The following is a 26,813-nucleotide window of genomic DNA, read 5'->3' as shown; positions in this document are numbered from 1 at the left end:
GGGAGCTGTAGTCTTTCAGTGTAGTTAGTCGGGGCTTATCGGAAGTGACGCAAGGCACCGCCTTTTTCTCTCTCGGCGTTTCCGCTGTTTCGCTTTCAAGGTGTAAGTGACTCTCGCGCTAAGCTGGTTGTTATTTTCTGTGCCTCGTGCTTCGAGGAAGGAGGCCGGGCCGGGGAACGGGCGGCGACCGTGAGGAGGGAGCGGAGGTCTGGGGTGGTGGTGGCCCGGGCTCTTTCTCGTGGCCCGTGACTCGCCGGCTTTTCCTCAGGTCTGGCCGCGCCGGCCATAGCCCCTCAGCGCCGTCGCCATGTCGCGGTTTTTCACCACCGGTTCGGACAGTGAGTCCGAGTCATCCCTGTCCGGGGAGGAGCTCGTCACCAAACCTGTCGGGGGTAACTACGGCAAACAGTGAGTAGGAGGGGCCGCGCCGTGGCGGGCCTCGCGGGGTGCGGATATGGCGGCTGCGCAGGGCCGCGTCTGAGGGCGGGGATGGAGGCGGCGCCGCGGCGGGCTCTTCCCGGGATGGTGTGCACGGCGCCCGAGCGGGGTGGGAGGGACAGTCCCACGCGGGGTGTTGTGAACGGTGGGAGTCCACCCCGGGTAGGAGCGGGGGATCACGGGAAGACGCTTCGGGCTGGCGGGTCCGTTGCCTCTGCTTGTTGATTGACTTATCGGTCCACAGACTCTTGAGCCTCCCCGTGCCCTTCCTGTCACCCCCACCTCCCCTCAACATCGAACTGGTGTGAACCAAATCCCCCCAGATCACGACTTTTCTTATCCCCGAGAAATCCTCAGACCGAAACCCTGAATGCTTGCTTAGTGCCTGGATGTCCCCTAATGTGCCACTTGGTTCTGTAGGCAGGTTCTTAAACACCTTTCGCTCCTATCCTTTACCTCCACCTGAATACCCTTCCCCATCTCTGCAAATATCCTTTCTCAAACATTTGCCATTCACATTCCACTTTTCACTATTCCTGTCGTGTTCCCGGTCTATTTAATATGTACATGCACAAGCACATATGCACACTAATATGAATATGACTTCTTATCACTCCCACAAATGGACAACCAGCATCACTTATCATAAAAATGGAAAATAATTGGAAAAATGAAAATGGAAAGAAAAGAAGGGAGGCCCTCTTGCTGACTGGATACTGTGATCTGTGGTCTGGTCTCATTAAACTAGCAGCCACTTTTGGTGTATGCTGATACTCCAGCAATACAGGCTGAGGCAGGGGAATCACAAGTTTGAGGCCAACTTAGGCAACTTAGCCAAGATCCTGTTTGAAGTTTTTTTAAAAGCTGGGATATAGCTCAGTCAGAGTGACATTGGGTTCAGTCCCCAGTATCATGGGGGGAAAAAAGAAAATTATTGAAAACTAAAATGGAGGTGTTAAAGCCACTGAGACATTTTCCTTGCTGTTGGCCTCTCAAACTTATGGAAATGTTTTATGGGCTCTAGTTTAGGTGCCAGCTCCTTGAAACCTTTTCTGTTCCAGCCCTTTTCTCTTCTCCTTCCCCCACCATATTGGGAATTGAATCCAGGGGTGCTTTATTGGCAAGCTATATCCTCAGCCCCTTTTATTTATTGTTTTGAGACAGGGACTGGACAAGTTACTGAGACTTGCAATTCTTCTGCCTCAGCCTCCTGAGTAGCTGGGATTAAAGACATGCAGCACCATGCCTGGCTCGCTCTTTCTTTTTTTTTTTTTTTTTTTTTTGGGGGGGGGGGGGGGTAACCAGGGATCGAACCCAGGGGTGCTTAACCACTGAGCTCTATCCCTAGCCTTTTATTTTTTATTTTGAGACAGGGTTTTACTAAATTGCTCAGGGCCTCACTGAGTTGCTGAGGCTATGCCTCAGCCTCCTGAGCTCCTGGGATTATAGACATGTACCTCCATGCCTGGCTATATTTTGTTTCTTTAAGATTTCTATAGTAACTCGTGATTCTATGTAGTTTTCTCATACAGTAAATAAGCACTCCATTTCTCTATTTATGAGTGGATAGACACTGTCATTTTTGTGTGTGCTATGAACACATAACAAAAGGCCTTATCTGAAGTAAACTTAAAAGAAAGAATTGTATATGAGTCTATGAAGAGCAAGAGTCAGAAGAGGATAGGTGTGGTATAGATGGCACGAGTGCTTTGGTGCCACTTGCCCCTCTGAGAAATGTAATAACTAAAAGTGGAGGTTAATAGTCTCTCTTCCTTCCAAACAGGCCATTGTTACTGAGCGAGGATGAAGAAGATACCAAGAGAGTTGTTCGAAGTGCCAAGGACAAGAGGTGAGGCAATGGGAAATTTCTGGAAGCAATGGTGAGTTTTCCCCGTGGTGGATGAATCCAATGTGGCACTGGGCCCCTAATCCAGGTTTGAGGAGCTGACGAACCTTATCCGGACCATTCGTAATGCCATGAAGATTCGGGATGTCACCAAGTGCCTGGAAGAGTTTGAGCTCCTGGGAAAAGCATATGGGAAGGCCAAGAGTATTGTGGACAAGGAAGGTGTCCCCCGGTTCTATATCCGCATCCTGGCTGACCTGGAGGACTATCTTAATGAGGTGTGATGCATGTGGGTGAAGGGGAGTCAACAGGGAGGTATGGGCCTGGCTGTGCTTCTAACTGTCTGTCAGTAGTCATGTCTTCTTGGATTCTTTGCCTTATTATATACAGTGTTCCTTAGAATATAGGAAATGGGATAAAACAAGGCGAAAAACCTGTTTTGACCCTTGATTGTATTTATCTCTTTTACTCATGGTTTTGTACTTTTAAGGGTGATATATAAAGGATTTTTTAAAAACAAGAGGCCAGGTGCAGTGGCACATGCCTGTAATCCCAGCAACTTGGGAGGCTGAGGCAGGAGGATTGCAGGTTCAAAATCAACCTCAGTAACTTAATTAGTAAGGCTGTAAGCAACGTAATGAGATCCTGTCTCAAAATAAAAAAATAAAAAGATTTGGGGATGTAGCTCAGTATTGAGTGGCCTTGTGTTCAATCTCTGATACCAAAAAAAAAAGTTAACAGGAGTTGGGGGTGTAGCTCAGTGGTAGAGCATGTGCTTAGTATGCACATTGGCCCTGAGTTGAATCCTAAGCACCAAAAAAAGAAAAGTTAACATGTAGTTTATAAGTAGTGCAAATGGTGTATAGGTAACAACCTTCAAAAAAGTGGTGGCAGAGCCTGAAGTTTAATAAATACTACTTAATTTCAAGTTACTATTCTCCCTTTCTTGCCTCTTTCATTTAGCTTTGGGAAGATAAAGAAGGGAAGAAGAAGATGAACAAGAATAATGCCAAGGCTCTGAGCACCTTGCGCCAGAAGATCCGAAAATACAACCGGGATTTTGAGTCTCATATCACAAACTACAAGCAGGTTAGGGATACTGGAGGCAGACTTTTTAAACTGTGGGGTCATTGATCCCATAAGTCCCTCAAAAGAGCATTAGCGAGTGGTAGTGTGATTTGAAAAGGAATTGTGAGTGATGGGGGGATGGATTGTGGTTGGCAGGCATCCGTAATTATCTCTCAATTTCCTCTATCCAGAACCCTGAGCAGTCTGCAGACGAAGATGCAGAGAAGAATGAGGAGGATTCAGAAGGTGAAAAAATCTCGATGGCCTTATTGCAAATAGTTAGGAAGTCCAGAGTTAGGGGTTTCATTGCCCTGGGTTTAGTTGCCCTTCAGTCTTATACTTCAACATTCTAATTTTTTTCTCCCCCTTTTTCTACTAGGCTCATCAGATGAGGATGAAGATGAGGATGGTGTCAGTGCTGCAGCGTTCCTGAAGAAGAAATCAGAAGCTCCTTCTGGGGAGAGCCGAAAGTTCCTCAAAAAGATGGATGTAAGAGCCAGGGTTAGATTAAAGAATGATTTGCCCACCACAGGCCATTTGGATCCCTGGAAAGAAGAAAAGAACCCTAGGGTTGGGAGGGGTGGAATTTCGTGGACTCTGATTTGAGAACAGGCTTCCTCTTAGATGAGAGCACTGAGAAAACCAGAATCTGGGCCCAGCTCTGGCCCTGGGGAGATACGTCCTTGGGGCAAGTTGTAACTTGTCTAGGTCTAGGTGGTTGATTCCAGCTCCTGATATCCTGGTCCCATGAATAACCACTCTTGTTCTGTTTCTAAAAATCCCTGAAATACAGGGAGAGCAGAGAAACAGTCTCCCTATCTTCCTGCTGATCCTTTTTTATCCCTGTAAGGATGAAGATGAGGACTCAGAAGATTCTGAAGATGATGAAGACTGGGACACAGGTTCCACATCTTCTGATTCAGACTCAGAGGAGGAAGAAGGGAAACAAACGGCACTGGCCTCAAGATTTCTTAAAAAGTAAGGAAAGAAATGGGACCTACGGCTGTGGTGGGAATAGTAGAAAGCCTTCAGTCATAGTCATTTTAAGAATGTTAACTGCTCCTATTTTACAGCAGGGCTCAAGAGAGTCAAGTATATTAGTTGGCCAAGGTCACAAAGCTAATAAGTTCTGAATGTGGGATTTGAAGGCTCCAAAGTCCAAATATTTAAAAATCTCACTTTGACACCTCTTTTACTGAGCAAGATGTTTAGGGCCTTGAGTAAGCCTATCATTGTTTATGGGTTTTCTAGAAAATATGATAGGCTGTCTATAATGTCTCTAGAAGTATTTTAAAACCTGTACTTAATTTTCAAATTGGGTTAAAAGCCTATCTAGAAGAATGTCTTTTAAGAATCAACTTAGTTAACTTTAATCAAATGGTGTGTGTGTGTGTGTGTGTGTGTGTGTGTGTGTGTAAAAGTGTGTAATTCCTGGGCTCTCAGTCCTGCCTCAACTTTAGCCTCGACCTCCTGCGTAGCTTGACTATAGGCATGCACTAGTAGCCTATGGCTTATTTATTACTTGAGTAAATGATTTGGTTTTTCCAGAGTACCCAGGTATGATAAGATGTTGTTTATTGCACAGACTTGGTCTTTACTGTCAGTATTTGAGATAAATTTTATTTTGGTTAATTTTTAAGGAATATGTTAGATTGTGACTAAAATCATTAAAATTTTAAACTTTATTATTTTAGAGGTAATTTACAGATTACACAGGTTCCCAAATTTATAAGTTGGGGTAGAAATTCCTAAGAACATACTGATAAAGGGTGTCTTGAATCCTTTTGGTAAGTGACCATTTTGAACTCATGAGCAACAAAAGTTGTTTTTAAACTTGTGTATAATTAATCACTGAAAAGATTATAACAGTAGAGATGAGCAAAAATGACACAAAAGAAGTGAAAGAGGAGAAAATGTAAACAATAAAATGTCTTAGCTCCATTATGGATTTTTTTTTTTTTTTTTTTTTTTAATATTTTTAGTTGTAGATGGACCTAATACCTTTTTTGTTTCTTTAGCTTTTTTCTGTGGTGCTGGGGATTGAACCCAGTGCTTCACGCTTGCTAGGCAAGAGCTCTACCACTAAACTACAACCCCAGGCCTCAGTTATGGATCTTGGTCTTAAGGTTTTTGGAGGAAGTTGTCCACCCCTGATACCATGACTGACCTGTCTCTCTGCTTCTGAAAGTTACTTCTTGAGGAGGGTGGTGAGCAAGAGTGTGTGTGAGAGAGACCTTAGGGTATTTATTGAGGTAGTGTCTGCATTGTTAGGATCCTAAGCAAAGATACATATCAAGTGAATTTATTAATAGTTGTGGTTGAGAAGGCATGGAGTGGTCCTTCACATTGTACAGTGTAATTCTAGGCCTGACTTCTATTGGTGTCTCTTAATTAATCTTTGGTCTCTTAGCTGTATTAGTCTAGAACTGCAGCTTGCATCTGTTAGATATGTACCTGATAACGTAGAAATCCATCTTCTGATAATTTTCTAACAAGATATTACTATACCAAGGTATAATTTGTCATGGAGGTCAAGCCTAAGTTTTAGGTCTTTTAGTTAGAATTTCATAGGATAAGAATTCATTGTGCTGATGGAAGGAAACCTTAGGGTTAGGAGTAAAACTGTAGGCCAAGAAAGATAAGTTTGTGGAAGCCCTGATTTTTTAATTTAATTTTTTTTTCTTTTTAGTTATACATGACAGTAGAATGTATTTTGCTATATTATACATACATGGAGTATAACTGCCCATTCTTTTGGTTGTACTATGATGTGGAGTTACACTGAACATGTATTCATATATCAACATAGAAAAGTAATATCTGGGGGCTGGGGAGATGGCTCAGTCGGTAGAATGCTTGCCTTGTAAGCACGAGGGCCTGGGTTCGATCCCCAGCACCCAAAAAGAAAAAAAAAAAGAAAAGTAATGTCTAATTCATTTGACTGTCTTTCGTATTCCTGTCCTTCCTTCCTTTCATTCCCCTTTGTCTAATCCAGAATACTTCTATTCTCCCTCACCCCCATTGTATGTAAGGATCCAAATATCAGACAGAACATTGGGCCTTTGGTTTTTGGGATTTGCTTATTTCACTTAGTGCGATAGTCTCCAGCTCCATTCATTTACCTGCAAATGCCATAATTTCATTCTTTATGGTCGAGTATTATTTCATTATATGTGTATATATGATATATATATATATCACATTTTCTTGGATATTCATCTGTTGGAAGGGCACCTAGATTGGTTCCATAGCTCAGCTGTTTTGAATTGAGCTACTGTGAATATTGATGTGGCTGCATCACTATAGTATGCTCATATTAAATCATACCAAGGAGTGGGATAACTGGGTCAAATGGCAGCTTTATTCCAAGTTTTCTGAAGAATTTCCATACTGCTTTCCAGAGTGGTTGTACCAATTTGCAGTCCCACCAGCAATGTGAGTGTACCTTTTCCCACACATCCTTGCCAACATTTATTGTTACTTGTATTTTTTTAACTTTGTGTATTTTGTGTGATGCTGAGTATGGAACCCAGTACCTCACACATGCTAGGCAAGTGCTCTGCCACTGAGCCACAACCCCAGCCCATTACTTGTATTCCCTTTTTTTTTTTTTGGGTTGGGGGGTGCAGGGAGGAGGTACTGGGACACTCAACTCAGGAGGAACTCAGGGGCATTCAACCTCTGAGCCAGATCTCCAGCCCTTTTTTGTATTTTATTTAGAGACAAGGTCTTGCTGAGTTGCTTAGTGCCTTGCTTTTGCTGCACCTGCTTTTGAACGCTTGCATCCTGCCTCAGCCTCCTGAGCTGCTGGGAATAAGGCATGCGCCACCAGGACCGGCTCCGTTGCTTGTATTTTTCATAATTGCTATTCTGACTGGAGTGAGATAAAATCTCAGTGTAGTTTTAATTTCCTTGTCTTTAATTGCTACAGATGTTGAACATATTTTCATATATTTGTTAACCAATTATATCTCTTCTGTGAAGTGCCCATTTATTGATTGGGGTATTTGTTTTTGTTTTTTTGGTGTTAAGATTTTGCATTCTTTTTATATCCTGGTGATTAATGCTCTATCTGAGGTGCAGGTGGCAAAGATTTGAAGCAGTGATTTTAAAAATAGCAGTAACTCCTTTGATCTTCTTAGAGCTATGGGGATGATGTGAACAAAGATGTTTCAATTTAATGAACATCCTTTGCATATTTGCAAAACCTGTAAAGTAGGGAACAATAATATAGGAGGAAAATCCATAAGGTGGTTTTTTTTTTTTTTTTTTTTTTTTTTAAGAGCTAAAGCATTTTGGTAAGACAAAATTTTAACGCAATATTTATAAACTACTTATGAAAACATCCAAACTTTTAAATATTTAACTTAATTTTGTCATTTGGTCCTTTTTTTTTTTTTTTGTTATGTAATAATTAAAAATCTGGAGATGGTTCAGGCAGCATCAAATGACATTTTGAGATAACAATCTTTTTTTCTTGTGGAGTATTTTTTTTTTTTTGCATTGAAGTTTTTTTCTTTTTAAATTCAGTTTAGATAAGTCAATTTTCATGAAAGAAAAGATGGGGAAGTCAGTAGAACAGCAGACTATTTTTCCACCTTTTTTTTTTTTTTATGTAAACTGACTGTTAGTGACTTTTGTAACAAAGGCTAGCCTGGATAGAGCAACTATCAAAAAAAAAAACCAAAACTTAGGTTTATGATTTTTTTTCTCTTTTTCTTTTTTCTTTATTCTTTGTTTTTTTTAACATTGAAGGTTAGCTTTGGAGCCACATGGCAGGTTGTGTCTGCAGCAGCCTGGTCAGCACCTTAATGGACCCGGCCATGCCCTTCCCTTTAAAGTAACATTTTAATGGATGTAATCTGGTGACAGATCCATCCACTGGGGAGCAGTCCAGCACATTCAGATGCTCCGTGGCCCTGGCTTTGGTTATGGTCATGGTTGAGTCTGCTCTGTAGGTCATTGTTGTATAGCACAACTTGGTTCTGTAGTGGAGGGAAAAAGCCAGTAGTTCACGGGAGCAGGAAGCTTCAGTGGTGGGAGGGGACTGGTATTTCATCTTTTGTCTTCTGGCAGAGCCCCCACCACAGAGGAGGACAAAAAGGCAGCTGAAAAGAAACGAGAAGACAAAGCCAAGAAGAAGCATGATAGGAAATCTAAGCGCCTGGATGAGGAGGAAGAAGACAATGAAGGCGGGGAGTGGGAAAGGGTCCGAGGTGGAGTGCCCCTGGTTAAGGTGAGGACTTTAGAATTAAAATGAACTGGGGAGCAATTTGGGACAGCATACAAGTGTCCACCTGGTCAGAATGGGGGAAAACTAAAGGTAAAAGATTCCTGCTGACATGCACATGACAGGATATGTATTGGCCTAGGAGAAGCCAAAAATGTTTGCCAAGGGAACTGAGATCACCCATGCTGTTGTCATCAAGAAATTGAATGAGATCCTACAGGCACGAGGCAAGAAGGGAACTGATCGGTAAGATTCATGGGCCTGGGCTATGGATTGTAGGGTGAAGGCTCTATTTTTCTAGAACACAGAGCAGAGATTGGTGAGGAAATAACTCTATTTTGGGACTCTTTTGCCACAAGTAAAATGGGAATAATATTCACCTTTATTAGGTTACCGAAGAGAATTGTGGGTATGAAACCATTTTATATCATTCCAAAGTTGTTAGCATTATTGCTGGGGGGGGGGGGGGGTTGGGAATTTAAAGGAGAAGCAAGCAAGCATACAGATGGTGAAACTAAGGATATCATAAATGGGCTGCTTTGCTTGTCTGAAGAGGGCATCCTATATGACAGGATGAGACTTTTCAATTTGTTTTCAAAGCCTCACTCAGCTCTCTACCCCTCCAGTGCTACCCAGATTGAACTGCTACAACTGCTGGTTCAGATTGCCTCTGAAAACAACCTAGGGGAGGGTGTCATTGTCAAGATCAAGTTCAATATCATTGCTTCTCTCTATGACTACAACCCCAACCTGGCCACATACATGAAGGTGAGGGCAACAAGAGGATCATCTCAGGGCCAAATTGGTAGGTCAGGGAAAGGTGCCTAGAGTTTTAAAATATCTGGGACTATGGACACAGTCTTACTAGTTGAAGGCCCTATGTAATCTTGGTGAAGAGGCTGTTGGGAGACATCTGCTTTTCCCAGTCTCAGACCTCTGATTCTGCTGTCTGATTTTTTGGCAGCCGGAGATGTGGCAGAAATGCCTGGACTGCATTAATGAACTGATGGACATCTTGTTTGCAAATCCCAACATCTTTGTTGGAGAGAACATTTTAGAAGAAAGTGAGAACCTGCAAAATGTTGACCAGGTAAAGGGAGAAATTGTCAGGATAACTGGAAGTATATGTTTCTTTTGGGGAGATATATGTTTCTTTTGGGGATATATGTTTCAGTGGAGATAGAGGAAAGGCAAAATTCATGGTGGAAATCTGGGCTAATTTAGTCCTTCTTTGCTTTCCTCTTCAGCCACTGCGTGTCCGTGGCTGTATCCTAACTCTGGTGGAACGAATGGATGAAGAATTTACCAAAATAATGCAAAATACTGATCCTCATTCCCAAGGTGAGCCTAAGTAAGCATGATCTTTGTTTTGAAGGAAAGTATAGGAAATATTACTAATTTTAGGGGTTTGTAAGGATTGTACTAAATCAGAGCGAAAAGTCAGCCCTTTCCTACCCAGCATCACACTGGAGAACCTGTTAAGATGCTGGGCCCCAATCTCAGTTTTTGATTCATTTGGGGGTGGAGGGGTACAACAGGAATTGGATTTCTCTCCTATTTCCTGGTGATATTGCTGGTTTGGGGACTGTTTTGAGAACCTTTGGGGCAGGGCATCTTTTTACCTGGCTTGTTTAATTTGGATCAGAAGCTTTGGAATGGAAAGGTATGGGACAGTTTACTCAGTAAAAATATGAGTATGCCCATTAAATCAAGAGTGTAGTGCTGCAGCAAGGCAGCCAAAAGTCTCCAGGCTTATGGAGCTTAGTTTGGTACTAGAAAAAGGCAGTTGAACAAATAATAGCAAAAACAGGATAATTTTGGATCATGCGAATTAGACATTGTAATGGAACCCTGAGTTTGCAAATGACTGGAAGAATGGCTGCTTTAGATATTGTTGAAGATCATTGAGTAGAAGCTGTTTGAGATGAGGTCAGAGGAAAAATTAGAAGAGAGCACTGGACAGAGGAGTAGAAAGTGAGCTTGGCATGTAAGTCCTGGGATAGCAAGGTTATAGGTTCTGGGGGAGGACAGTTTCCAGGGTGCACGGAGTACTTCCCAATGAGGGCAGAGACCAGATGAGGCTAACTGGGTCTGTTAGGGACAGGTGCTGGGGAAACCTGGATGGCTGACTGAGGTGAGGGTGGATGCTTTTTCTGCTAGAGTATGTGGAGCACCTGAAGGACGAGGCACAAGTATGTGCTATCATTGAGCGTGTGCAACGCTACCTGGAGGAGAAGGGCACCACTGAAGAAATCTGCCGCATCTACTTGAGGCGCATCCTTCACACCTATTACAAGTTCGATTATAAGGCCCATCAGCGGCAGCTTACCCCTCCTGAGGGCTCCTCAAAGGTGAGTACCTGACAGTTGTGTCAAGGGAGAGAGATGTGTCAGTCTGTGCTATTTAATCTGTTAGGACTTGATGACAAATCTATTCCCTAGGAACTTCTTTTGGTACAGTAGTGAGGGAAACTGAGGGATTAGAATAAAGCTGGATTAAAGTCTCTTCTTTGATTTTTGGAATCTGAGCCACTTAAAGCCATTATGTTTGCTGAATATTTGTCTCCAATAACTTCTCTTCTAGTCTGAACAAGACCAGGCTGAAAATGAGGGTGAGGACTCAGCCGTGCTGATGGAGAGGCTCTGCAAATACATCTATGCCAAGGACCGCACAGACCGGATCCGCACATGCGCCATCCTCTGCCACATCTACCATCATGCTCTGCACTCCCGCTGGTATCAAGCCCGTGACCTCATGCTCATGAGCCATCTACAAGACAATATTCAGCATGCAGACCCACCAGTGCAGGTAGGCTGAGGAGATATCTGACCCTAGTGGTGAAAAAGAGCCCAGGCCTCTGTCCTCCGGACAAACTGGTTTAACCAGTAAAGCCACTGTTTATTGTAGATCCAAGGAGATGCTTGTTCACTGCCAGTATTCTTTGACCCTCCTCCATGTTGACACATATTTTATACTGTCTCAACAGAACAGCATTAAATTCCTCTGGAATAGAGAGAGCTGTAGATTTAACCAGTGTTTGTATTACTTACTGTATGTCTAGTTCAGAACATTAGATCATCATCTTACTTAGAAGAAAAAAAGACCCTTGAAGTCTTTCAACTAGGGGGAAAGACCCAAATGCAGTGTGATGTATTGGGACTCTAATTTTGAGTGTATTTGCTTCTTCATATAAGAGCACATTACTATTAATGTGTTTTTAAGATATTTGTATGTAGAACATTTGGTGAACCTGTCTGGTGCTAGTAATCTTTAAACTGCACTCCTATTGGTTTGTTTATATCTTTTGTGAAATGTCAACTCTTCCACCCTTTTTTTCTTTGGTACTGGGGATTGAACCCAAGGGTACTTTATCACTGAGCCACGTCCCCAGCCCTTTTTCTTTTTATTTTTGAAATAGGATCTTGCAGGGCTGGGGATATAGCTCAGTTGGCAGAGTGCTTGCTCAAGCATAAGGCCCTGGGTTTAATCCTCAGCCCTGTAAAAAAAAAGACATAGGATCTTACTGAGTTGCTGAGGCTAGCCTTGGTCTTAGGAACTTTCTGTCTCAGCCTCCCAAATTGCTGGGATTATAGGTGTGCACCACCGTGCCCAGCTTGTCACTTTTTTTTTTTCAATCTTTTTATTATTGAATTTTAGGAATTCGTGTGTGTGTGTGTGTGTGTGTGTGTGTGTGTAGTTCTTTATATTAGATAACCATTCCTTTCTCAAAATAATATGTTTTGTAAATATTTCCACTCTGTGGTTTGTTATTCATTTTCCTAACCATGCCTTACAATGGAATCTATTAACTTTTTCTCATATGATTATTTTCTGAGTCCTGTCTAAAGAAATCTTTGCTTGCTTAGACCATAAGGATATTCTTATTTTTATAACTTTTATAGCTTTTATATTTAAACATAACAATTCATTTTGGCTCAAGTTTTGCTTGTGGTATGAGGTTGGGATCAAAGTTCTTTTTTCCTTTCAAACACATACCTAGTTGTACCAGCATCATTTATAGTAAATATTTCTTTCGCTATTGTTTTGGCACCTTTTGAAAAACTGAATGAAAAACCACATGATTCTGTGAGAGGTTGGGCCTTTCTGGACTCTGTTTCCATCCTTTACTCATCTTTTTGTATGTCCTTGTGCCACTCCCGTATTGTTTTGATTGCTGAGCCTTTATATAATAGTTGGTCTTAAACTCAGGCATTACAAGTCCTCCAACTTATCTTTTTGAAGATTGCTTTGGGGGCTGGGATTGTGACTCAGTAGTACAGTGCTTACCTAGAACACTCAAGGCACTGGGTTCGAGCACCACGTAAAAAACTAAATAAGCAAAATAAAGCTACTGTGTCCATCTACAACTAAAAATAAAAAAAAAAAAAAGATTGCTTTGGATATTCTGGGTCCTTTGCTTTTCCACATAAATTTAGAATCAGTTTGCCAATGAGTACAAAAAGCCTGCTGGGATTATTTTGAACCTATAAATCAATTTTGGGAGAATTAACAACTTACCAGTATTAGAACTTTTTTTTTTTTTTTTTTTAAATTTTTTTTTTATCTTAGTTGTAGATGGACTCAGTACTTTTGTTTTATTTATTTATTTTTATGTGGTGCTGAGGATCAAACCTAGTGCCTCACACTTGCTAGGCAAGCACTCTACCACTGAGCTACAACACCAGCCCTTAAACCATTTAATCCTGTTCTTTATCTCTTAATTTCTTATTTTTCTCTATGGTTTTCGTTTTCAGTGTAGATTGTTCCTGAATATATTTTATGATTTTTATGCTATTTTAAATGCAATTTGTTTAACCTTATAGTTATGAACTCCTAGTATGTAAAATACAGTTAATTCTTTAAATAAATTTTTAGATGTTGATGCACCTTTATTTTATTTATTTAAATGTGGTACTGAGAATCGAACCCAGTGCCTCACACATGCTAGGCAAGTGCTTTATCAGTGCAGCCACAGCCCCAGCTCTACAATTAATCTTTGTATTTTGCCATTTTGTAAATTTATTTTACTATTATTTTGTAGATTACTTTCTACTTATATAATCACATCATCTCCTTATAGGTAGTTTTACTACTATAGATGGTCCCTGATTTCATGGTTTGATGTACAGTTTTTCAGCTTTATGATAGTGCTGCAGAAGTGAAATGCACTCATTAGAAACCATACTTCAGATTTTGAATTATGATCTTTTCCTAAGCTAGCAATATTTCTTTTTTGTTTATCTTATGTTGCAGTAATTAAAATCTCTTAAGACAACACTGAATGAAAGTAGTGTGAGAGCAGTTTGCCTTGTTCTCAGGTGAGCTGGGAAGTAGTCATCTTTTCACCATGAGGATGACAGTTTTTAGAGATACCTTTTCTCTGATTGAAGTTCTCTTCTGACCCTAATTTGCTGAGAATTTTTGTCATGACTAAATCTTGGATTTTTTCAGGGGGAGAGGAGACCAGGGATTGAACTTAGGGGCACTCAACCACTGAACCACATCCCTAGCCCTGTTTTTTTTTTTTATGTAGAGACGGGTCTCACTTAGTTGCTTAGTGCCTCTCTTTTGCTGAGCTTGACTTTTAACTCTCAATCATCCTGCCTCGGCCTCCTGAACCACTGGGATTGCAGGCATACACCACTGCACACGGCCTAAATCTTGAATTTTGTCAAATTTTTTTTCTGCATCTATCAAAGTATATACTTATTCTTCTTTATACTGCTCATGAAATGGATCAACCTGTGATTTCAGATTTTATACCAACCTTTGATTCCTTCCTGAGATATACCCTATTTAGTCCTGATATATTATCTTTCATATATGACTGGATTCTGTTTGCATTTTTCCTTTTTTTATGCCAGGGATTGAATTTGTAAGCACTCCGCCAACTGAACTGCACATAGGCTCCTGTTTGCTGATATTTTTTAAGACTCTTTGCATCTGGGTTTATGACTGGTGTGTTGATCTCCTAGTATTTTTGTAAAATTTTTTTTTGTGTGCCAGGGATTGAACCTGGGGTGCTTAGCCATTGAGTCACATTCCCAGCCCCTTTTTTTTTTTTTTTTTTTTAATTTTTTTATTTATTTTAATTAAAAATCATAAATTTACATGTTGTTTGATTCATTCTGTTATTTTTTCCCTTCCTCCCCACCCCTCCCACCCCTCTTTTCCCTCTATACAGTCCTTCCTTCCTCCATTCTTACCACCCTCCTTATCCCTAACCCTAAACCTAACCCTAACCCTAACTCCTCCTACCCCTCCATATATGTCCTCATCCGCTTATCAGCGAGATCATTCGTCCTTTAGTTTTTTGAGATTGGCTTATCTCACTTAGCATGATATCCTACAATTTCATCCATTTGCCTGCAAATGCCATAATTTTATCATTCTTCATGGCGGAGTAATATTCCATTGTATATATATGCCACAGTTTCTTTATCCATTCATCAACTGAAGGGCATCTAGGTTGGTTCCACAATCTGGCTATAGTGAATTGAGCAGCTATGAACATTGATGTGGCTTTATCTCTGTAGTATGCTGATTTTAAGTCCTTTGGGTATAGGCCAAGGAGTGGGATAGCTGGGTCAAATGGTGGTTCCATTCCAAGCTTTCTGAGGAATCTCCATACTGCTTTCCAGAGTGGCTGCACTAATTTGCAACCCCACCAGCAATGTATGAGTGTACCTTTTTCCCCACATCCTCTCCAACACCTGTTGTTGCTTGTGTTCTTGATAATCGCCATTCTAATTGGGGTGAGATGAAATCTTAGGGTAGTTTTGATTTGCATTTCTCTTATTAATAGAGATGTTGAACATTTTTTCATATATCTGTTGATTACTTGTACATCTTCTGTGAAGTGTCTGTTCATTTCCTTAGTCCATTTGTTGATTGGATTATTTGTATTCTTGGTGTAGAGTTTTTTGAGTTCTTTATAGATTCTGGAAATTAGCGCTCTATCTGAAGTATGAGCGGGCCCTTTTTAATATTTTATTTAGAGACAGGGTTCGCTAAGTTGCTTAGGGCCTTGCCAAATTGCTGAGACTGGCTTTTAATTCGCACTCCTCCTGCCTGAGCCTCTGAGCCACTGGGATTACAGGTGTGCACCAGACTGGGCACAGTGGCACATGCCTGTAACCCCAGCTACCTGAGAGGCTGAAGCAAGAGGATCACAAGTTCAAGGTCAGCTGTGTCTCATAACTTAGACCCTGTCTCAAAAAATAAAAGGTCTAGAGTTGTAGGTCAATGTTAAAGGACTCCGGTTCAGTCCCCAGTACTGGGGGTTGGAGGGAGACTTTGCCCCCAGATCTCTTCAACTTACCTTATTAGTGGCAAATCTGTTTTTCCATTTGCTTGGGCCAGAAACCTGAATCATCCTTGATTCTTATTTTTCTCTGACATATCACATCAGATTCCCCAGCCATTTTTGTCCAAAATCTCTATCTCTGACCACTTGTTATCACTTCTGTTCCTTCAAACGGATGGTTGTCAAAACAACCATCTTCCTCCTGATCTCTCTCTACTTCTTTCCTTTGTGTCCATCAGTCTCTGTGTACCAGTCTCACTACAGAAGACAGAGTAACTCTGTTAAGTCAGATTGTATCACCTTTTTGCTCAAAAACCTTCCTGTGGTTTCCCATTGTAAAATCCTTAACATGGTCAGGAACAGTGGCACATGCCTATAATCCCATCAGCTCTGGAGGCCAAGGCAGGAAGATCCCAAGTTGAAAGCCAGAGGGGCTGGGGATGTGGCTCAGTGGTGAAATGTCCCCGAATTCAATCTCCTGGTACCAATATTGAAAAATAAAAATCATTAACATGAAGTGAGCAGTATGATGCATGCTTTAATCCCTCTACTTGGTAGGCTAAGGCAGGAGGATCACATTTGAGGTCAGCTTCAACAACTTAGCAAGACCTTATGTCAAAGTAAAAAGCCAAGGGTGGGGAAGTGTGCTTAGTGGTGGAGCACTCCTGGGTTCAACTCCAGTACTGTAAAAAGGGAAATATAAATGAAAGAAAGCCCCCCTTACCACACAAGCACCTTTCTTACTTCCTCTCTTATTTTTTTCCTCTGTAACATTAATCATTTTCATAGTGTAATTATTTTGTTCTATATCCACAGGTCATTGCCTGGTACTCAGCACATAGTAGATGCTTTAAATTTGTTGACTAAATGAACAATTTACCTGTGGCTGACACCTGAGTACATTATCCTTTTCCCCCAGATCCTGTACAACCGTACCATGGTACAGCTGGGCATCTGTGCCTTCCGCCAAGGCCTGACCAAGGATGCACACAATGCACTGCTAGACATCCAGTCCAGTGGCCGGGCCAAGGAACTTCTGGGCCAGGGTCTGCTGCTACGCAGCCTGCAAGAACGCAACCAGGAGCAGGAGAAGGTGGAGCGGCGCCGGCAGGTGCCCTTCCACCTGCACATTAATCTGGAGCTGCTGGAGTGTGTGTATCTGGTGTCTGCCATGCTCCTTGAGATCCCCTACATGGCTGCCCACGAGAGTGATGCTCGCCGACGCATGATCAGCAAGCAGTTTCATCACCAGCTGCGGGTGGGCGAGCGGCAGCCCTTGCTGGGTGAGTGCGGAGCTCACATTAGTGCAGTGCACTTCCTTTGCTGTTGGGTTATAATTAAATACTAAGAGAAGTAAAAGAGAGTAACTCTCCCACTCAGTGATTCCATTTGGTTTAGTAATACCTTCTCTGTCTGGCACTGTTCTGAATGTTTTACAAATGAAAATTTGTCTAATCCGCTTTACTAACGGTACTATGGTATAAGTTCCTTTTTATCCCCTTTTCCTGATGTAGAAACTGAGGCACAGAGAAGTTAAAGTGACTTGCAGGGGTGCTTTACCACTGAGCCATATCCCCAGCACTTTTTATTTTTGTTTTTAGACAGGGTCTTGAAAGTTGCTTAAAGCCTCACTAAATTGTTGAGGCTGATCTTGAACTTGGGATCGTCCTTCCTCAGCCTCCCAAGTCTCTTGGGTTTACAGGTGTGTGCTACCACATCCAGTCTGAGGCTGAATTTTTTTTTTTTTTTTTTAAGATAGATGTCCTTTATTAGATTATGATTCTGAGGCTGAATTTTTTAAGGAAAATAAACGAGCCACTTTGAATAACCACTTTGAATAATAAGAAGCTGCTATCAGTGTATCAGGATATCAGTGTATGGATAGGCAAAAATCTTGAAGGTGAAAATAGAATAATTGGCTTTGTTTAAACCTAAGTAAATGTATTCAGATATCAAGTGACTTGTACAGTTCCATTACTTCTTAGTGGAGAGTTGGGAGAGCTTCTTTGTCTAGTTGTTTGCCCTCTGACCTATGTTCCTTCCTGAGCAGTGCTCATGGTGACTGGAGTCCTGGTCCCAAGAATATCTAGGTCCTGCTTCATTCTCATTCCCAACTTTCAGGTCCCCCTGAGTCCATGAGGGAACATGTGGTTGCTGCCTCCAAGGCCATGAAAATGGGCGACTGGAAGACCTGCCACAGTTTCATCATTAATGAGAAGATGAATGGGAAAGTGTGGGACCTGTTCCCTGAGGCTGACAAAGTTCGCACCATGCTGGTTAGGTGAGTGGAGAAGGAGGTCGTCTGTGGGAAAGAAAAGACTGACTGGTCTCCTTCCCTCAGGACCTCCTCCTTTTCTGCTTTCTTTCCACAGGAAGATCCAGGAAGAGTCACTGAGGACCTACCTCTTCACCTACAGCAGTGTCTATGATTCTATCAGGTAGGATGAGCTCTGGGAAGGCAGAGAGACCCCAGCTTTGTAATCAAAGGACTGACTGCCCCACTCCCTGCTTTGCTCTCCCCAGCATGGAGACCCTGTCGGACATGTTTGAGCTGGATCTTCCCACTGTGCACTCCATCATCAGCAAGATGATCATTAATGAAGAGTTGATGGTAAGAGCCATGTGGTGGTAATGGCAGGTGGGGTCCTGGAGAGAGCAGACTGGAAGGGTCTTGATTGGTGTCACGTCCCTTCTTCTGCCTTGCCTTCATCAGGCCTCCCTAGACCAACCAACACAGACAGTGGTGATGCACCGCACTGAGCCCACTGCCCAGCAGAACCTGGCTCTGCAGCTGGCCGAGAAGCTGGGCAGCCTGGTAGAGAATAATGAACGGGTGTTTGATCACAAGCAGGGTACCTACGGCGGCTACTTCCGAGGTGAGTGGTTCCGGTCCCCTGTCCTCTCGCAGGCCCTAGCCCTCTGCTGCCTTTCCCTGCATTCGTGCCCTCCACTTTCTTCCCACCTCTTTCCTGCAGACCAGAAGGATGGCTACCGAAAAAACGAGGGCTACATGCGCCGGGGTGGCTACCGCCAGCAGCAGTCTCAGACAGCCTACTGAGCTCTCCACTTCTGTCTCGATGACCTAGACCATTCAGACTTTTAGTCCTAAACCCACCCCAGTCATTAAAGGTCTGTTTAAAGTTGTTCCTAATTTTCTGCATGTTGCCACAGAGGTGTGTTGGTCTCATTCATTTGCTAATTAGATTTCTAAGTTACCTCGTGACAGGAGCAAGGCTTGGAACACAGGATGGATTGGGTACACCCCTGACTTCAAAGAACTTGGAACTCTTTTGACATTTAGCAGGAAATTATAATAATGTGAGCAGTTAAAAAAGGGACATGAAAAACATGGCGGGTATATTGACCAGAATGTGACTGTGGGGCAAAACATTAGGAATGGCACAGTGGAGGTGGTAGAGACAGCTGGACCTTGAGGGGTGGGCGGGTGGTTGTTCATCAGGCACAGAGAAGGGAAAGTTAATCTTGATCAGTGTGAAGTGTGGTTCAGGGACCAGTGTAGATCAGCTGTTACCTGTTAGGGCAAGATGGAGACCATAATTAAGAATAAGCATAATTTTATAAAAATATTGTTCCACAGTAGATTGGAAATTTTGAAAAAATGATTCCTCACCTCTGTTGTAGGCAGAGGAAAAGAGCAAGTGCAGAGGGATGGAGGAGTGAGGGAGCGTTGGGGTGGGTGGGGCCTGAGCTGGGGCATCTGAGAAAGGCTTTAATGCTTGGGATTTTTGTAGACAGAGTAACGTGAAGGAATCCTGTGTAGGAACGATATTGACACAGCATTGTAAAGTGTGAAATTGGAGGCAGAGCTAACTTAGAAAGCAAAAAGCATCTAAAGCCAGGGTAGCTGGGATGGGAGGTACGAATGGAACCCTGAAGGAGGTGTGCGTGTAACAGGCTGCAGGTTTCTGTGACCTTTGGATCTACTAGTGGAAGAAGTGAAGAATGGTGTAGTCTTCTGATTGGAGGATAAACAAGACTTATCAAGAAATATCTGGATTATTCTGTATTATTTAGGGATACACAAACAGCACACATGCAGGGAGCTCTGGTAATGAGGTTGGTTTGTTCCAGGTTTTGAGATTGAGGAGTCTTTGGGGCAGTAATTGAAGATAAGAGCTTGGAACACGTATTAATTCAACTATAGACTAAGAGATTCTGGAACAGATATTCAAACAAAACAGGGTATTTCTCTTGTGACAATTCAAAGGTAGCGAGGTGGTCCAGGCTTGGGGTTAAGTAACAACTGTTCCACAAGATCTGTGGGAATCTGGGTCCACTGTCATTGCTCCACTAGCCCCAAGTCTCCTTGTTCAGGCTCATAGGAAGAGGACATAGCGGGCCTGGAAATTACACTGGTCTATTGACCAGATCTTCGTCTTATTCCTACCACCCTGTAGGAAAGCCTCTAATTAGTTAGTTATGTGTTCATTTAAACTTGGCGTTTTGTTGGTAACAAAGAAGGGGAGGGGCAAAACTACCTAGTCCATCACAGAAGGGGAAAAACAAAGATTTCAAAGTGAGTTATTTAAATGGTTGTGCAAACTATAATAATGAGTAATATCAATCAGAGCCAGCATTACTGACTTCTTACATGCCATATCTCATTCAATCTTCTTGGAATAACCCTATTATTTTTTATAGATAAGGAAACTGGGGCCCACAGAAGTCTGAGATTATATAACCAGGAAGTAAGGAATGTACACACTAGGCAGTCTGTGATTCTGTCACATTGTAACCAAACCCAGGTTCAAAAGCTCCTCCCACAGAAAGACCAATGTCCAAGAGATGAGTACTGGGGAGAAAGAAAGGAGGACTTTATTCATTGGCCAAAGAATGAAGAAAAGATCAGTTTCCAGTTTCTCAATTCTGAGTGTTTGAGGAGTTACAGGTACAGGTTAGGAGTAATGAGGGAGATGGATAGGTTATGAAGGAAAGGAGTGTTTCACATCTCTTCTGGGGATAAGTGGAGATCCAGGAATTCGGGTGCCACCCTTCACTCCTTTCATAGTCTGGTGTTTTCAGTCATGGCAGCTGGTGGTGTCTAGCCCTGAAAACAGACTAGTCAAGTTTAGGTCAAGTTAACCCTTTATTATATTTTTTGGGGAAATGATCAACATGTCTACATTACAGCATAGAGTAGAATCTGACCCAGAGGTTAAGGCAGCACGGGACACAGATATAATATGAAGACAGAGATGCTTAGTGTTTCCACCCTGTTCCAGTCACCCATCAGACATCCAAGGCCCAAGAAGAGCGTTACAATTGTCTTCAGGTCCCTTGAAAGTAACCTAGGATCATCATAACTTCTACATTGAGGTGTTCTCTACTTTGAAGCTAATCGGAGATGAATATTGTCCAGCGCTGTGACCTCCAGAATTACTGATTTTTAGGTCAACTAGGGGCAAGTGAAGCTAGAGGATTTATTATTTTAAGTTTTTCATTGGTAACAATATTCCTTTTCTTTTTAATACCTCTTTAAGATGTAAAATCCATCCTTACTAACTGATGGTACAAAAACAATCAGACCAGATTTCGTCTGTGGATCATAATTTGCTGAAACCTGTTACAGATACGAGGTGATTGCAGTGCCCTGGAATTGTTCAGCATGGCAGTCCTGCCAGGCCTAGAGCACATGGACAAGGTTTGGCTTTGGCTTTCCCTTTTGGAGAGGAAACAATACACACCCTTCACACACAAAAAAACTTCACTCATGAGTTTTGTGAAAAACTCATGTTCACAAGTTTTTCTCTAAGTTTTGAGAAAGTAAAACAATAATTTGTAAATGAACCACAGATTCACAAATAATTTTTCTTTAATTTTTTCATTTTATTTATTTTTTGGTACCATAGATTGAGCCCAGAGGCACTTAACCACATCCCTGTCCCTTCTTATTTATTATTTTTGAGACAGGGTCTCCCTAAGTTGCGTAGGGCCTCACTGTGTTGCTGAGGCTGGCTTTGAACTTGCAGTGCATTCTGCTTCATCCTCCAGAGTTGCTGGGATTTTAGAAATGTGCCACCACTCCCATTTCCACAAATTATTTTCAAAGGAAGTTTCAAAAGAAGTTTGAATTGGAGCACATCTAAGATGAAATATAGCTTTTTAAAAAAACAAGCTCAGATGCAGATATTTTAAAACTATACAGACTGCATTTTGATTCATTGTACACAAATGGGGTACACATTTTCATTTCTCTGGTTGTGCACAATATAGATCCATATCATTTGTGTAATCGTACATAGGGTCATGATGGCCGTCGCATTCTATTTTTCATACCCCACTGCCGCCTTCTCATTTCCCTCTGTGTAAAGGTGCAGATTAAGTATCTTTCTGAGTTTTAAGAAAATATAGGTGAAAACAGTGCTTGAACACAAGTTCTGAAAAATAACTTCCCAACATGAGTTTCATTAAATCTAGCTGAAACTCTAATAATTATAGAGGCTTGGCATGGTGATGCACACCTGTATTCCCAGTAGCTTGAGAGGCTGAGGCAGGAGGATTTCAAGTTTGAGAGTAGCCTTAGCAACTCAGTGAGATGCTGTCTCAAAAAATAAAAAGGGGTCTGGGGATATAGCTCAGTTGGTAGAGTGCTTGCCTTGCAAGCACAAGGCCCTGGGTTCAATCCCCAGCACTGCAAAAAAATAAAATAAATAAAAAGGGCTGGAGATGGGGCTCAATGTCCTGGGTTCAATCCCTGGTACCCACTCCCCCCCTCCAAAAAAAAAAAAAAATGCAGATGAATTCAGATTCAAGAGTTCTCAGAGTTAACTTCTCCAGGTGAGTTTGCACAGATCCAACTGCAAGAGCAGTCTTGTGGAAACAAGATCATACTCAAGGATTCTCAAAACCTTCCAATGTGAGTTCAAGAAAAGTTGTCTCCCAGCTTTGGTGCTAGTCAAGATTTAAGCTCACTTTTCCACTGATGAGAGAAATGAGAGGGGAAAAAAAAATTCAAAAGAGACCCTGAGAACTCTGCAAAGTAAAAGTAGGCATATTGGGGGGAAATTCAAAACTTGAAGAAGCAAGGCATACAGGGTGAGTTTCTTGGTATTTTCTCGTTTTGTGGCTTCTGAGGTCAGGCTGCAAAAACCCCAAAAGAAAAACCCATCTTGAATCTGGCATAGGACCAGGAAAAGGAGCTGGAGAGCTGGAGAGCCTGGTAGGAGATCCCGTTTCTTGTTTTCTTTTTTCACTTTTTTCCCACCAAGGGCAGGCAACAATTATAAAGCTATGTAGCAGTGTTGCTCTGGAAGCTAAAACTTTAGAGGAACCAGGAAAGAGGACACTGGCATGAAGAAATAGGCAATCACTGTTTTGTTTTTCTATTCCTAGTGTGGCCTAAGGATGGGCCTAACTCCAGCAAGGGTACAGGCAACTAAAACTTCTAAACAGCTGACTCTGACCTGGGCCAGAGGTCAATTGACTGCTGAAATATTTACCAAGTTTTATTTTGTTTTGTTTTGTTTTTAAACTGGATTGAACCCAGAGGTACTTTACCACTGAGCTATATCCCCAACCTTTTTATTTTATTATTTTTTGATACCAGGGATTGTACCCAAGGGCACTTAACCACTGGGCCACGTCCTAGCCCCGCCACCTTTTTGAAGTTCTCACTAAGTCGCGTAGGGCCTTGTTGAGTTGCTGAGAGCTGGCCTCAAATTTGCAATCCTCCCACCTCAGCCTCCCAAACGGGATTTACAGGTATGCACCACTGCACCCAGTTTACCAAGAGATTTTAACAGAACCTAGAGTCGGCATTCAAAATGCTTGGAACACAAATCTATTTTAACAGTACTCTGAAATATAAATACACTTGAAACTGGGAAAGATGGTTCTCAGCAGGTTATCAGCAAAAGTAGCAAACTAAATTCATCATCACATCAAAGAACTGGGCAGCATGACCAAATTTTATTTATCCCAGGGATACAAGAGAGGCTTAACATGAGATCAGTGTAAACAATATTAATAAAAAAAAAAAAAGGAGAAACCCAATTAAACTTATGCAAAAAAAGGTTTTTATCAAAAACCTTTTTTTCTTTTCCCTGTCATTTGTTACTGGGAATTGAACCCTGGGGTGCTTTACCACTGAACTACATCCCCAGCCCTTTATTTTGAAACAGTTTCGCTAAGTTGTTAGGGTCTTGCTAGTTAGAAAGGAAGAGGAAAGACATCAGAAAAGTTGCAGGATGCAAAGGTAAGGCATCTCAACAGTGAAAAGGTGACCCACAGGGCAGGAAGAAATCTTGCTAAAATACATTTGATAAAAGATGACTCCAAGCTGGGCTCCCTGGCGCACACTTGTAATCCCAGTGGCTCTGGAGGCTAAGGCAGGAAGATCATGAGTTCAAAGCCAGCCTCAGTGTAAGGGAGGCACTAGAGCAACTCAGTGAGACCCTGTCTCTAAGTAAAATACAAAACAGGGCTGGGGATGTGGCTCAGTTGTCGAGTGCCCCTGAGTTCAATCCCTGGTACCCCCACCCCAAAAAAGAAAAAGGATGAATCCAGAAAATAAAGAGCTTAAAAGAGACAACCCTACTTAACAATGGACAAAGGACTAGAACATATTTCTCCAAAGAAGCTGTACAATTATATGACTCTATCTAGGGATATCCCCAAAAGAATTTAAAGCAGGCTCAAATTGTTACTTATACAACATTGTTACTTATACAGCAGGTTTTTCTGGTTTTGGGTTTTTTTTTTTTTTTTTTTTTTTTTTTTGTACTGGGGATTGAACCCAGGGGCGCTTAAACCACTGAGCGACATCCCAGCCCTTTTTAGTATTTTATTTAGAGACAGGGTCTCACTGAGTTGCCTCAGGCCTTGCTAAATTGCTGAGGCTTTGAACTCTCAATTCTCCTGCCTTAGCCTCCTGAGCCACTGGGATTACTGGTGTGCACCACTGTGCCCAGCTCCTCAGGATGGCATTATTCACAGTAACAAGAAGGTGGCTACCCAAGTCTCTATCAACAGAGTAAAGAATAAATAAAATGTGGTAGACACATTTTGGAATGTTAACCTTGAAAAGGAAAATCCTAATATGTGACATAACATGGATGAACCTTGAAAACATGCTAAGTGAATTAGCCAGATGGAAAGGGGCACTATTGTATGATTTCACTTATGAGTTAATCTAAAAGGGGGAAATCGGGTGAAAAATAGGTTTACCCAGGGGCAGGGGAAATGGGGAATTGTTGCTTAGTTGTTGCAGAGTTTCTGTTTTGGGTGATGGGAAGTGTTGGAAATAGTGGTGATGTTTATACATCATTATAAATGTACTTAATGCTACAATTGTGTGCTTAAAAATTGTTAAAATAAGCCAGTCATGGTGGTGTGTTTCTTGTAGTCTCAGCACTTGGGAGGCTGAAGTGGAAGGATTACTTAAGCCCAGAAGTTCAAGACCATCCTGGGCAACATGTTAGACCCCCATCTTAAGAAAAAATAAATAAATAGTAAACTAAGTGTTATGTGTATTTTGTCATAATAAAATAATGGATCAGGGGGCTGCGGTTGTAGCTCAGTGGTAGAGCACTTGCCGAGCATGTACGAGGCACTGGGTTCAATCCTCAGCACCACATAAAAATATAAAGGTATTGTGTCCACCTACAACTAAAAACAATTTTTTAAATAATGGATCAAAGATTTAAGTCTAAAATTTAAAATTATAAAACTATTAGAAGACAACTTAGGAAATCTCTGTGATTTAAGCAAAGATGTATTAGCTGTAATGCCAAAATAATTATCCTAAAAAACAAATTGGACATCTTTAAAATTAAGGCTTAATCTTCAGAAGACACTTATGTGGATGAAAAGCTATAGGCTGGGAGAAATTTACAAGTCATAGCTGACAAAGTACTTGTATCCAGAGTATATAAAGAAGCAAGATTCAGTAATTTAAAAAAATTAAATGCTTAAAATACTTGAAAGATTTTTTGGTCGCCAGTAAGCACTGTAGGAGGTTCCACACCATTAGTTACTAGGGAAATGCCAACTGAAACCACAGCGCGATACCACTCCACACCCACTAGAGATGTAAACAGCAGTCCATACCAGGTGTTGGTGATGACGTGGAGGAGCTAGGCTTTCCTACACGTGGTGAGTGTAAGATGGTACGACTGCTTTGGAAAGCAGTTTCACACTTCGCTAAAAAAGTTCAACATCCAGCTGCCACATGAACAGAGATGAGAGGTTTAGAGCATCCAGGACACCCATGTTTTCCCTTTCCTGAGGTGAAGACAACCCTGTGGATCACGGTGTTGGAGCTGCAGGGCCAGAATCTGGTTTTGGTTCCTCTTCCACCATTTGTGTGCCTGTGTGATCTGACTGGCTCTCTTGAACTTCAGTTTCTTCAGGTCAATGGCTGCATCACCGACACCTAAGACTTATGGTCCTTGATAGTATGAATTATAAAAAGCAGCTTAAGAAGGAGATGTTAGCCAGGTGCAGTGACAACATGTATTTCCAGCTACACAGGAGGCTGAGGTGAGAGGATCACTCGAGCCCATGAGTTCAAAGCAAGTCTGGGCACCATAGCAAGAACACATCTCAAAAAACAAAAACCCTATTGACAACTGGATATAAGTTAGATGCTTGTTTTCATGACCATCAGGGAATTTTACTTGCTTAAGGTCACACAACTATAAATACAAAAAGAACATATGATGCTGGAGCTTCAAGGGACTTTCACGATGAAGTCAAGTTTCCCACGTTTGCCAGATGAGGAAATTAAAATACAGAGAGGAAGTGATTTTTCCCAAAGTCTTTTGACACCCAGACTGACCCTAAACCCCTCTCCACTACTAGTGTAGGAAGAAAGTCCCAATATGTCCTTTTCCTCACAAGTTATGGGTACCTCTCTAGGAAGCTCTGCCAATTCCTGGACAAAGCCTGGTTTTCCCCCAAGAAAG

General features: G+C 41.8%; 2 protein-coding genes across 3 annotated transcripts in view; one reads left to right on the top strand and one right to left on the bottom strand.

Moving 5' to 3' along the window:
- The window catches only part of SGF29 (SAGA complex associated factor 29), a 209,538-nt gene that overhangs the window by 77,958 nt on the left and 104,767 nt on the right, over positions 1 to 26,813 (bottom strand). The window lies entirely within an intron of this gene.
- LOC306649944 (eukaryotic translation initiation factor 3 subunit C) lies at positions 16 to 19,058 on the top strand. Of its 2 annotated transcripts, XM_079121488.1 has the most exons (21): positions 16 to 100; positions 269 to 408; positions 2,222 to 2,287; positions 2,373 to 2,562; positions 3,248 to 3,373; positions 3,544 to 3,598; positions 3,732 to 3,841; positions 4,203 to 4,330; positions 8,429 to 8,588; positions 8,725 to 8,828; positions 9,209 to 9,350; positions 9,547 to 9,672; positions 9,830 to 9,923; positions 10,743 to 10,933; positions 11,166 to 11,390; positions 16,808 to 17,171; positions 18,010 to 18,169; positions 18,261 to 18,326; positions 18,412 to 18,499; positions 18,602 to 18,764; positions 18,864 to 19,058. In XM_079121488.1, exons 2-21 carry the CDS (start codon positions 308 to 310, stop codon positions 18,944 to 18,946), a joined length of 2,742 nt encoding a protein of 913 aa, XP_078977614.1. In that variant the 5' UTR covers positions 16 to 100; positions 269 to 307; the 3' UTR covers positions 18,947 to 19,058. The 2 variants fall into 2 exon arrangements, with proteins under 2 accessions (XP_078977614.1, XP_078977615.1); XM_079121489.1 differs by lacking the exon at positions 16 to 100 and having other exon boundaries at positions 111 to 408; positions 8,728 to 8,828.

The sequence above is a fragment of the Sciurus vulgaris genome, assembly GCF_902686455.1.
Source record: "Sciurus vulgaris genome assembly, chromosome: 18".
NCBI lineage: Eukaryota > Metazoa > Chordata > Mammalia > Rodentia > Sciuridae > Sciurus > Sciurus vulgaris.
Note: the sequence above shows the minus strand (reverse complement) of the source record. Positions and strands in the feature narration are given on the sequence as shown.

Coding starts and splice junctions, on each gene's coding strand:
- LOC306649944 (XM_079121488.1), top strand. CDS start 308: ATGTCGCGGTTTTTCACCACCGGTTCGGACAGTGAGTCCGAGTCATCC. Junction 409..2,221: donor GGGGGTAACTACGGCAAACA/GTGAGTAGGAGG, acceptor CCTTCCAAACAG/GCCATTGTTACTGAGCGAGG. Junction 9,351..9,546: donor ACCTGGCCACATACATGAAG/GTGAGGGCAACA, acceptor ATTTTTTGGCAG/CCGGAGATGTGGCAGAAATG.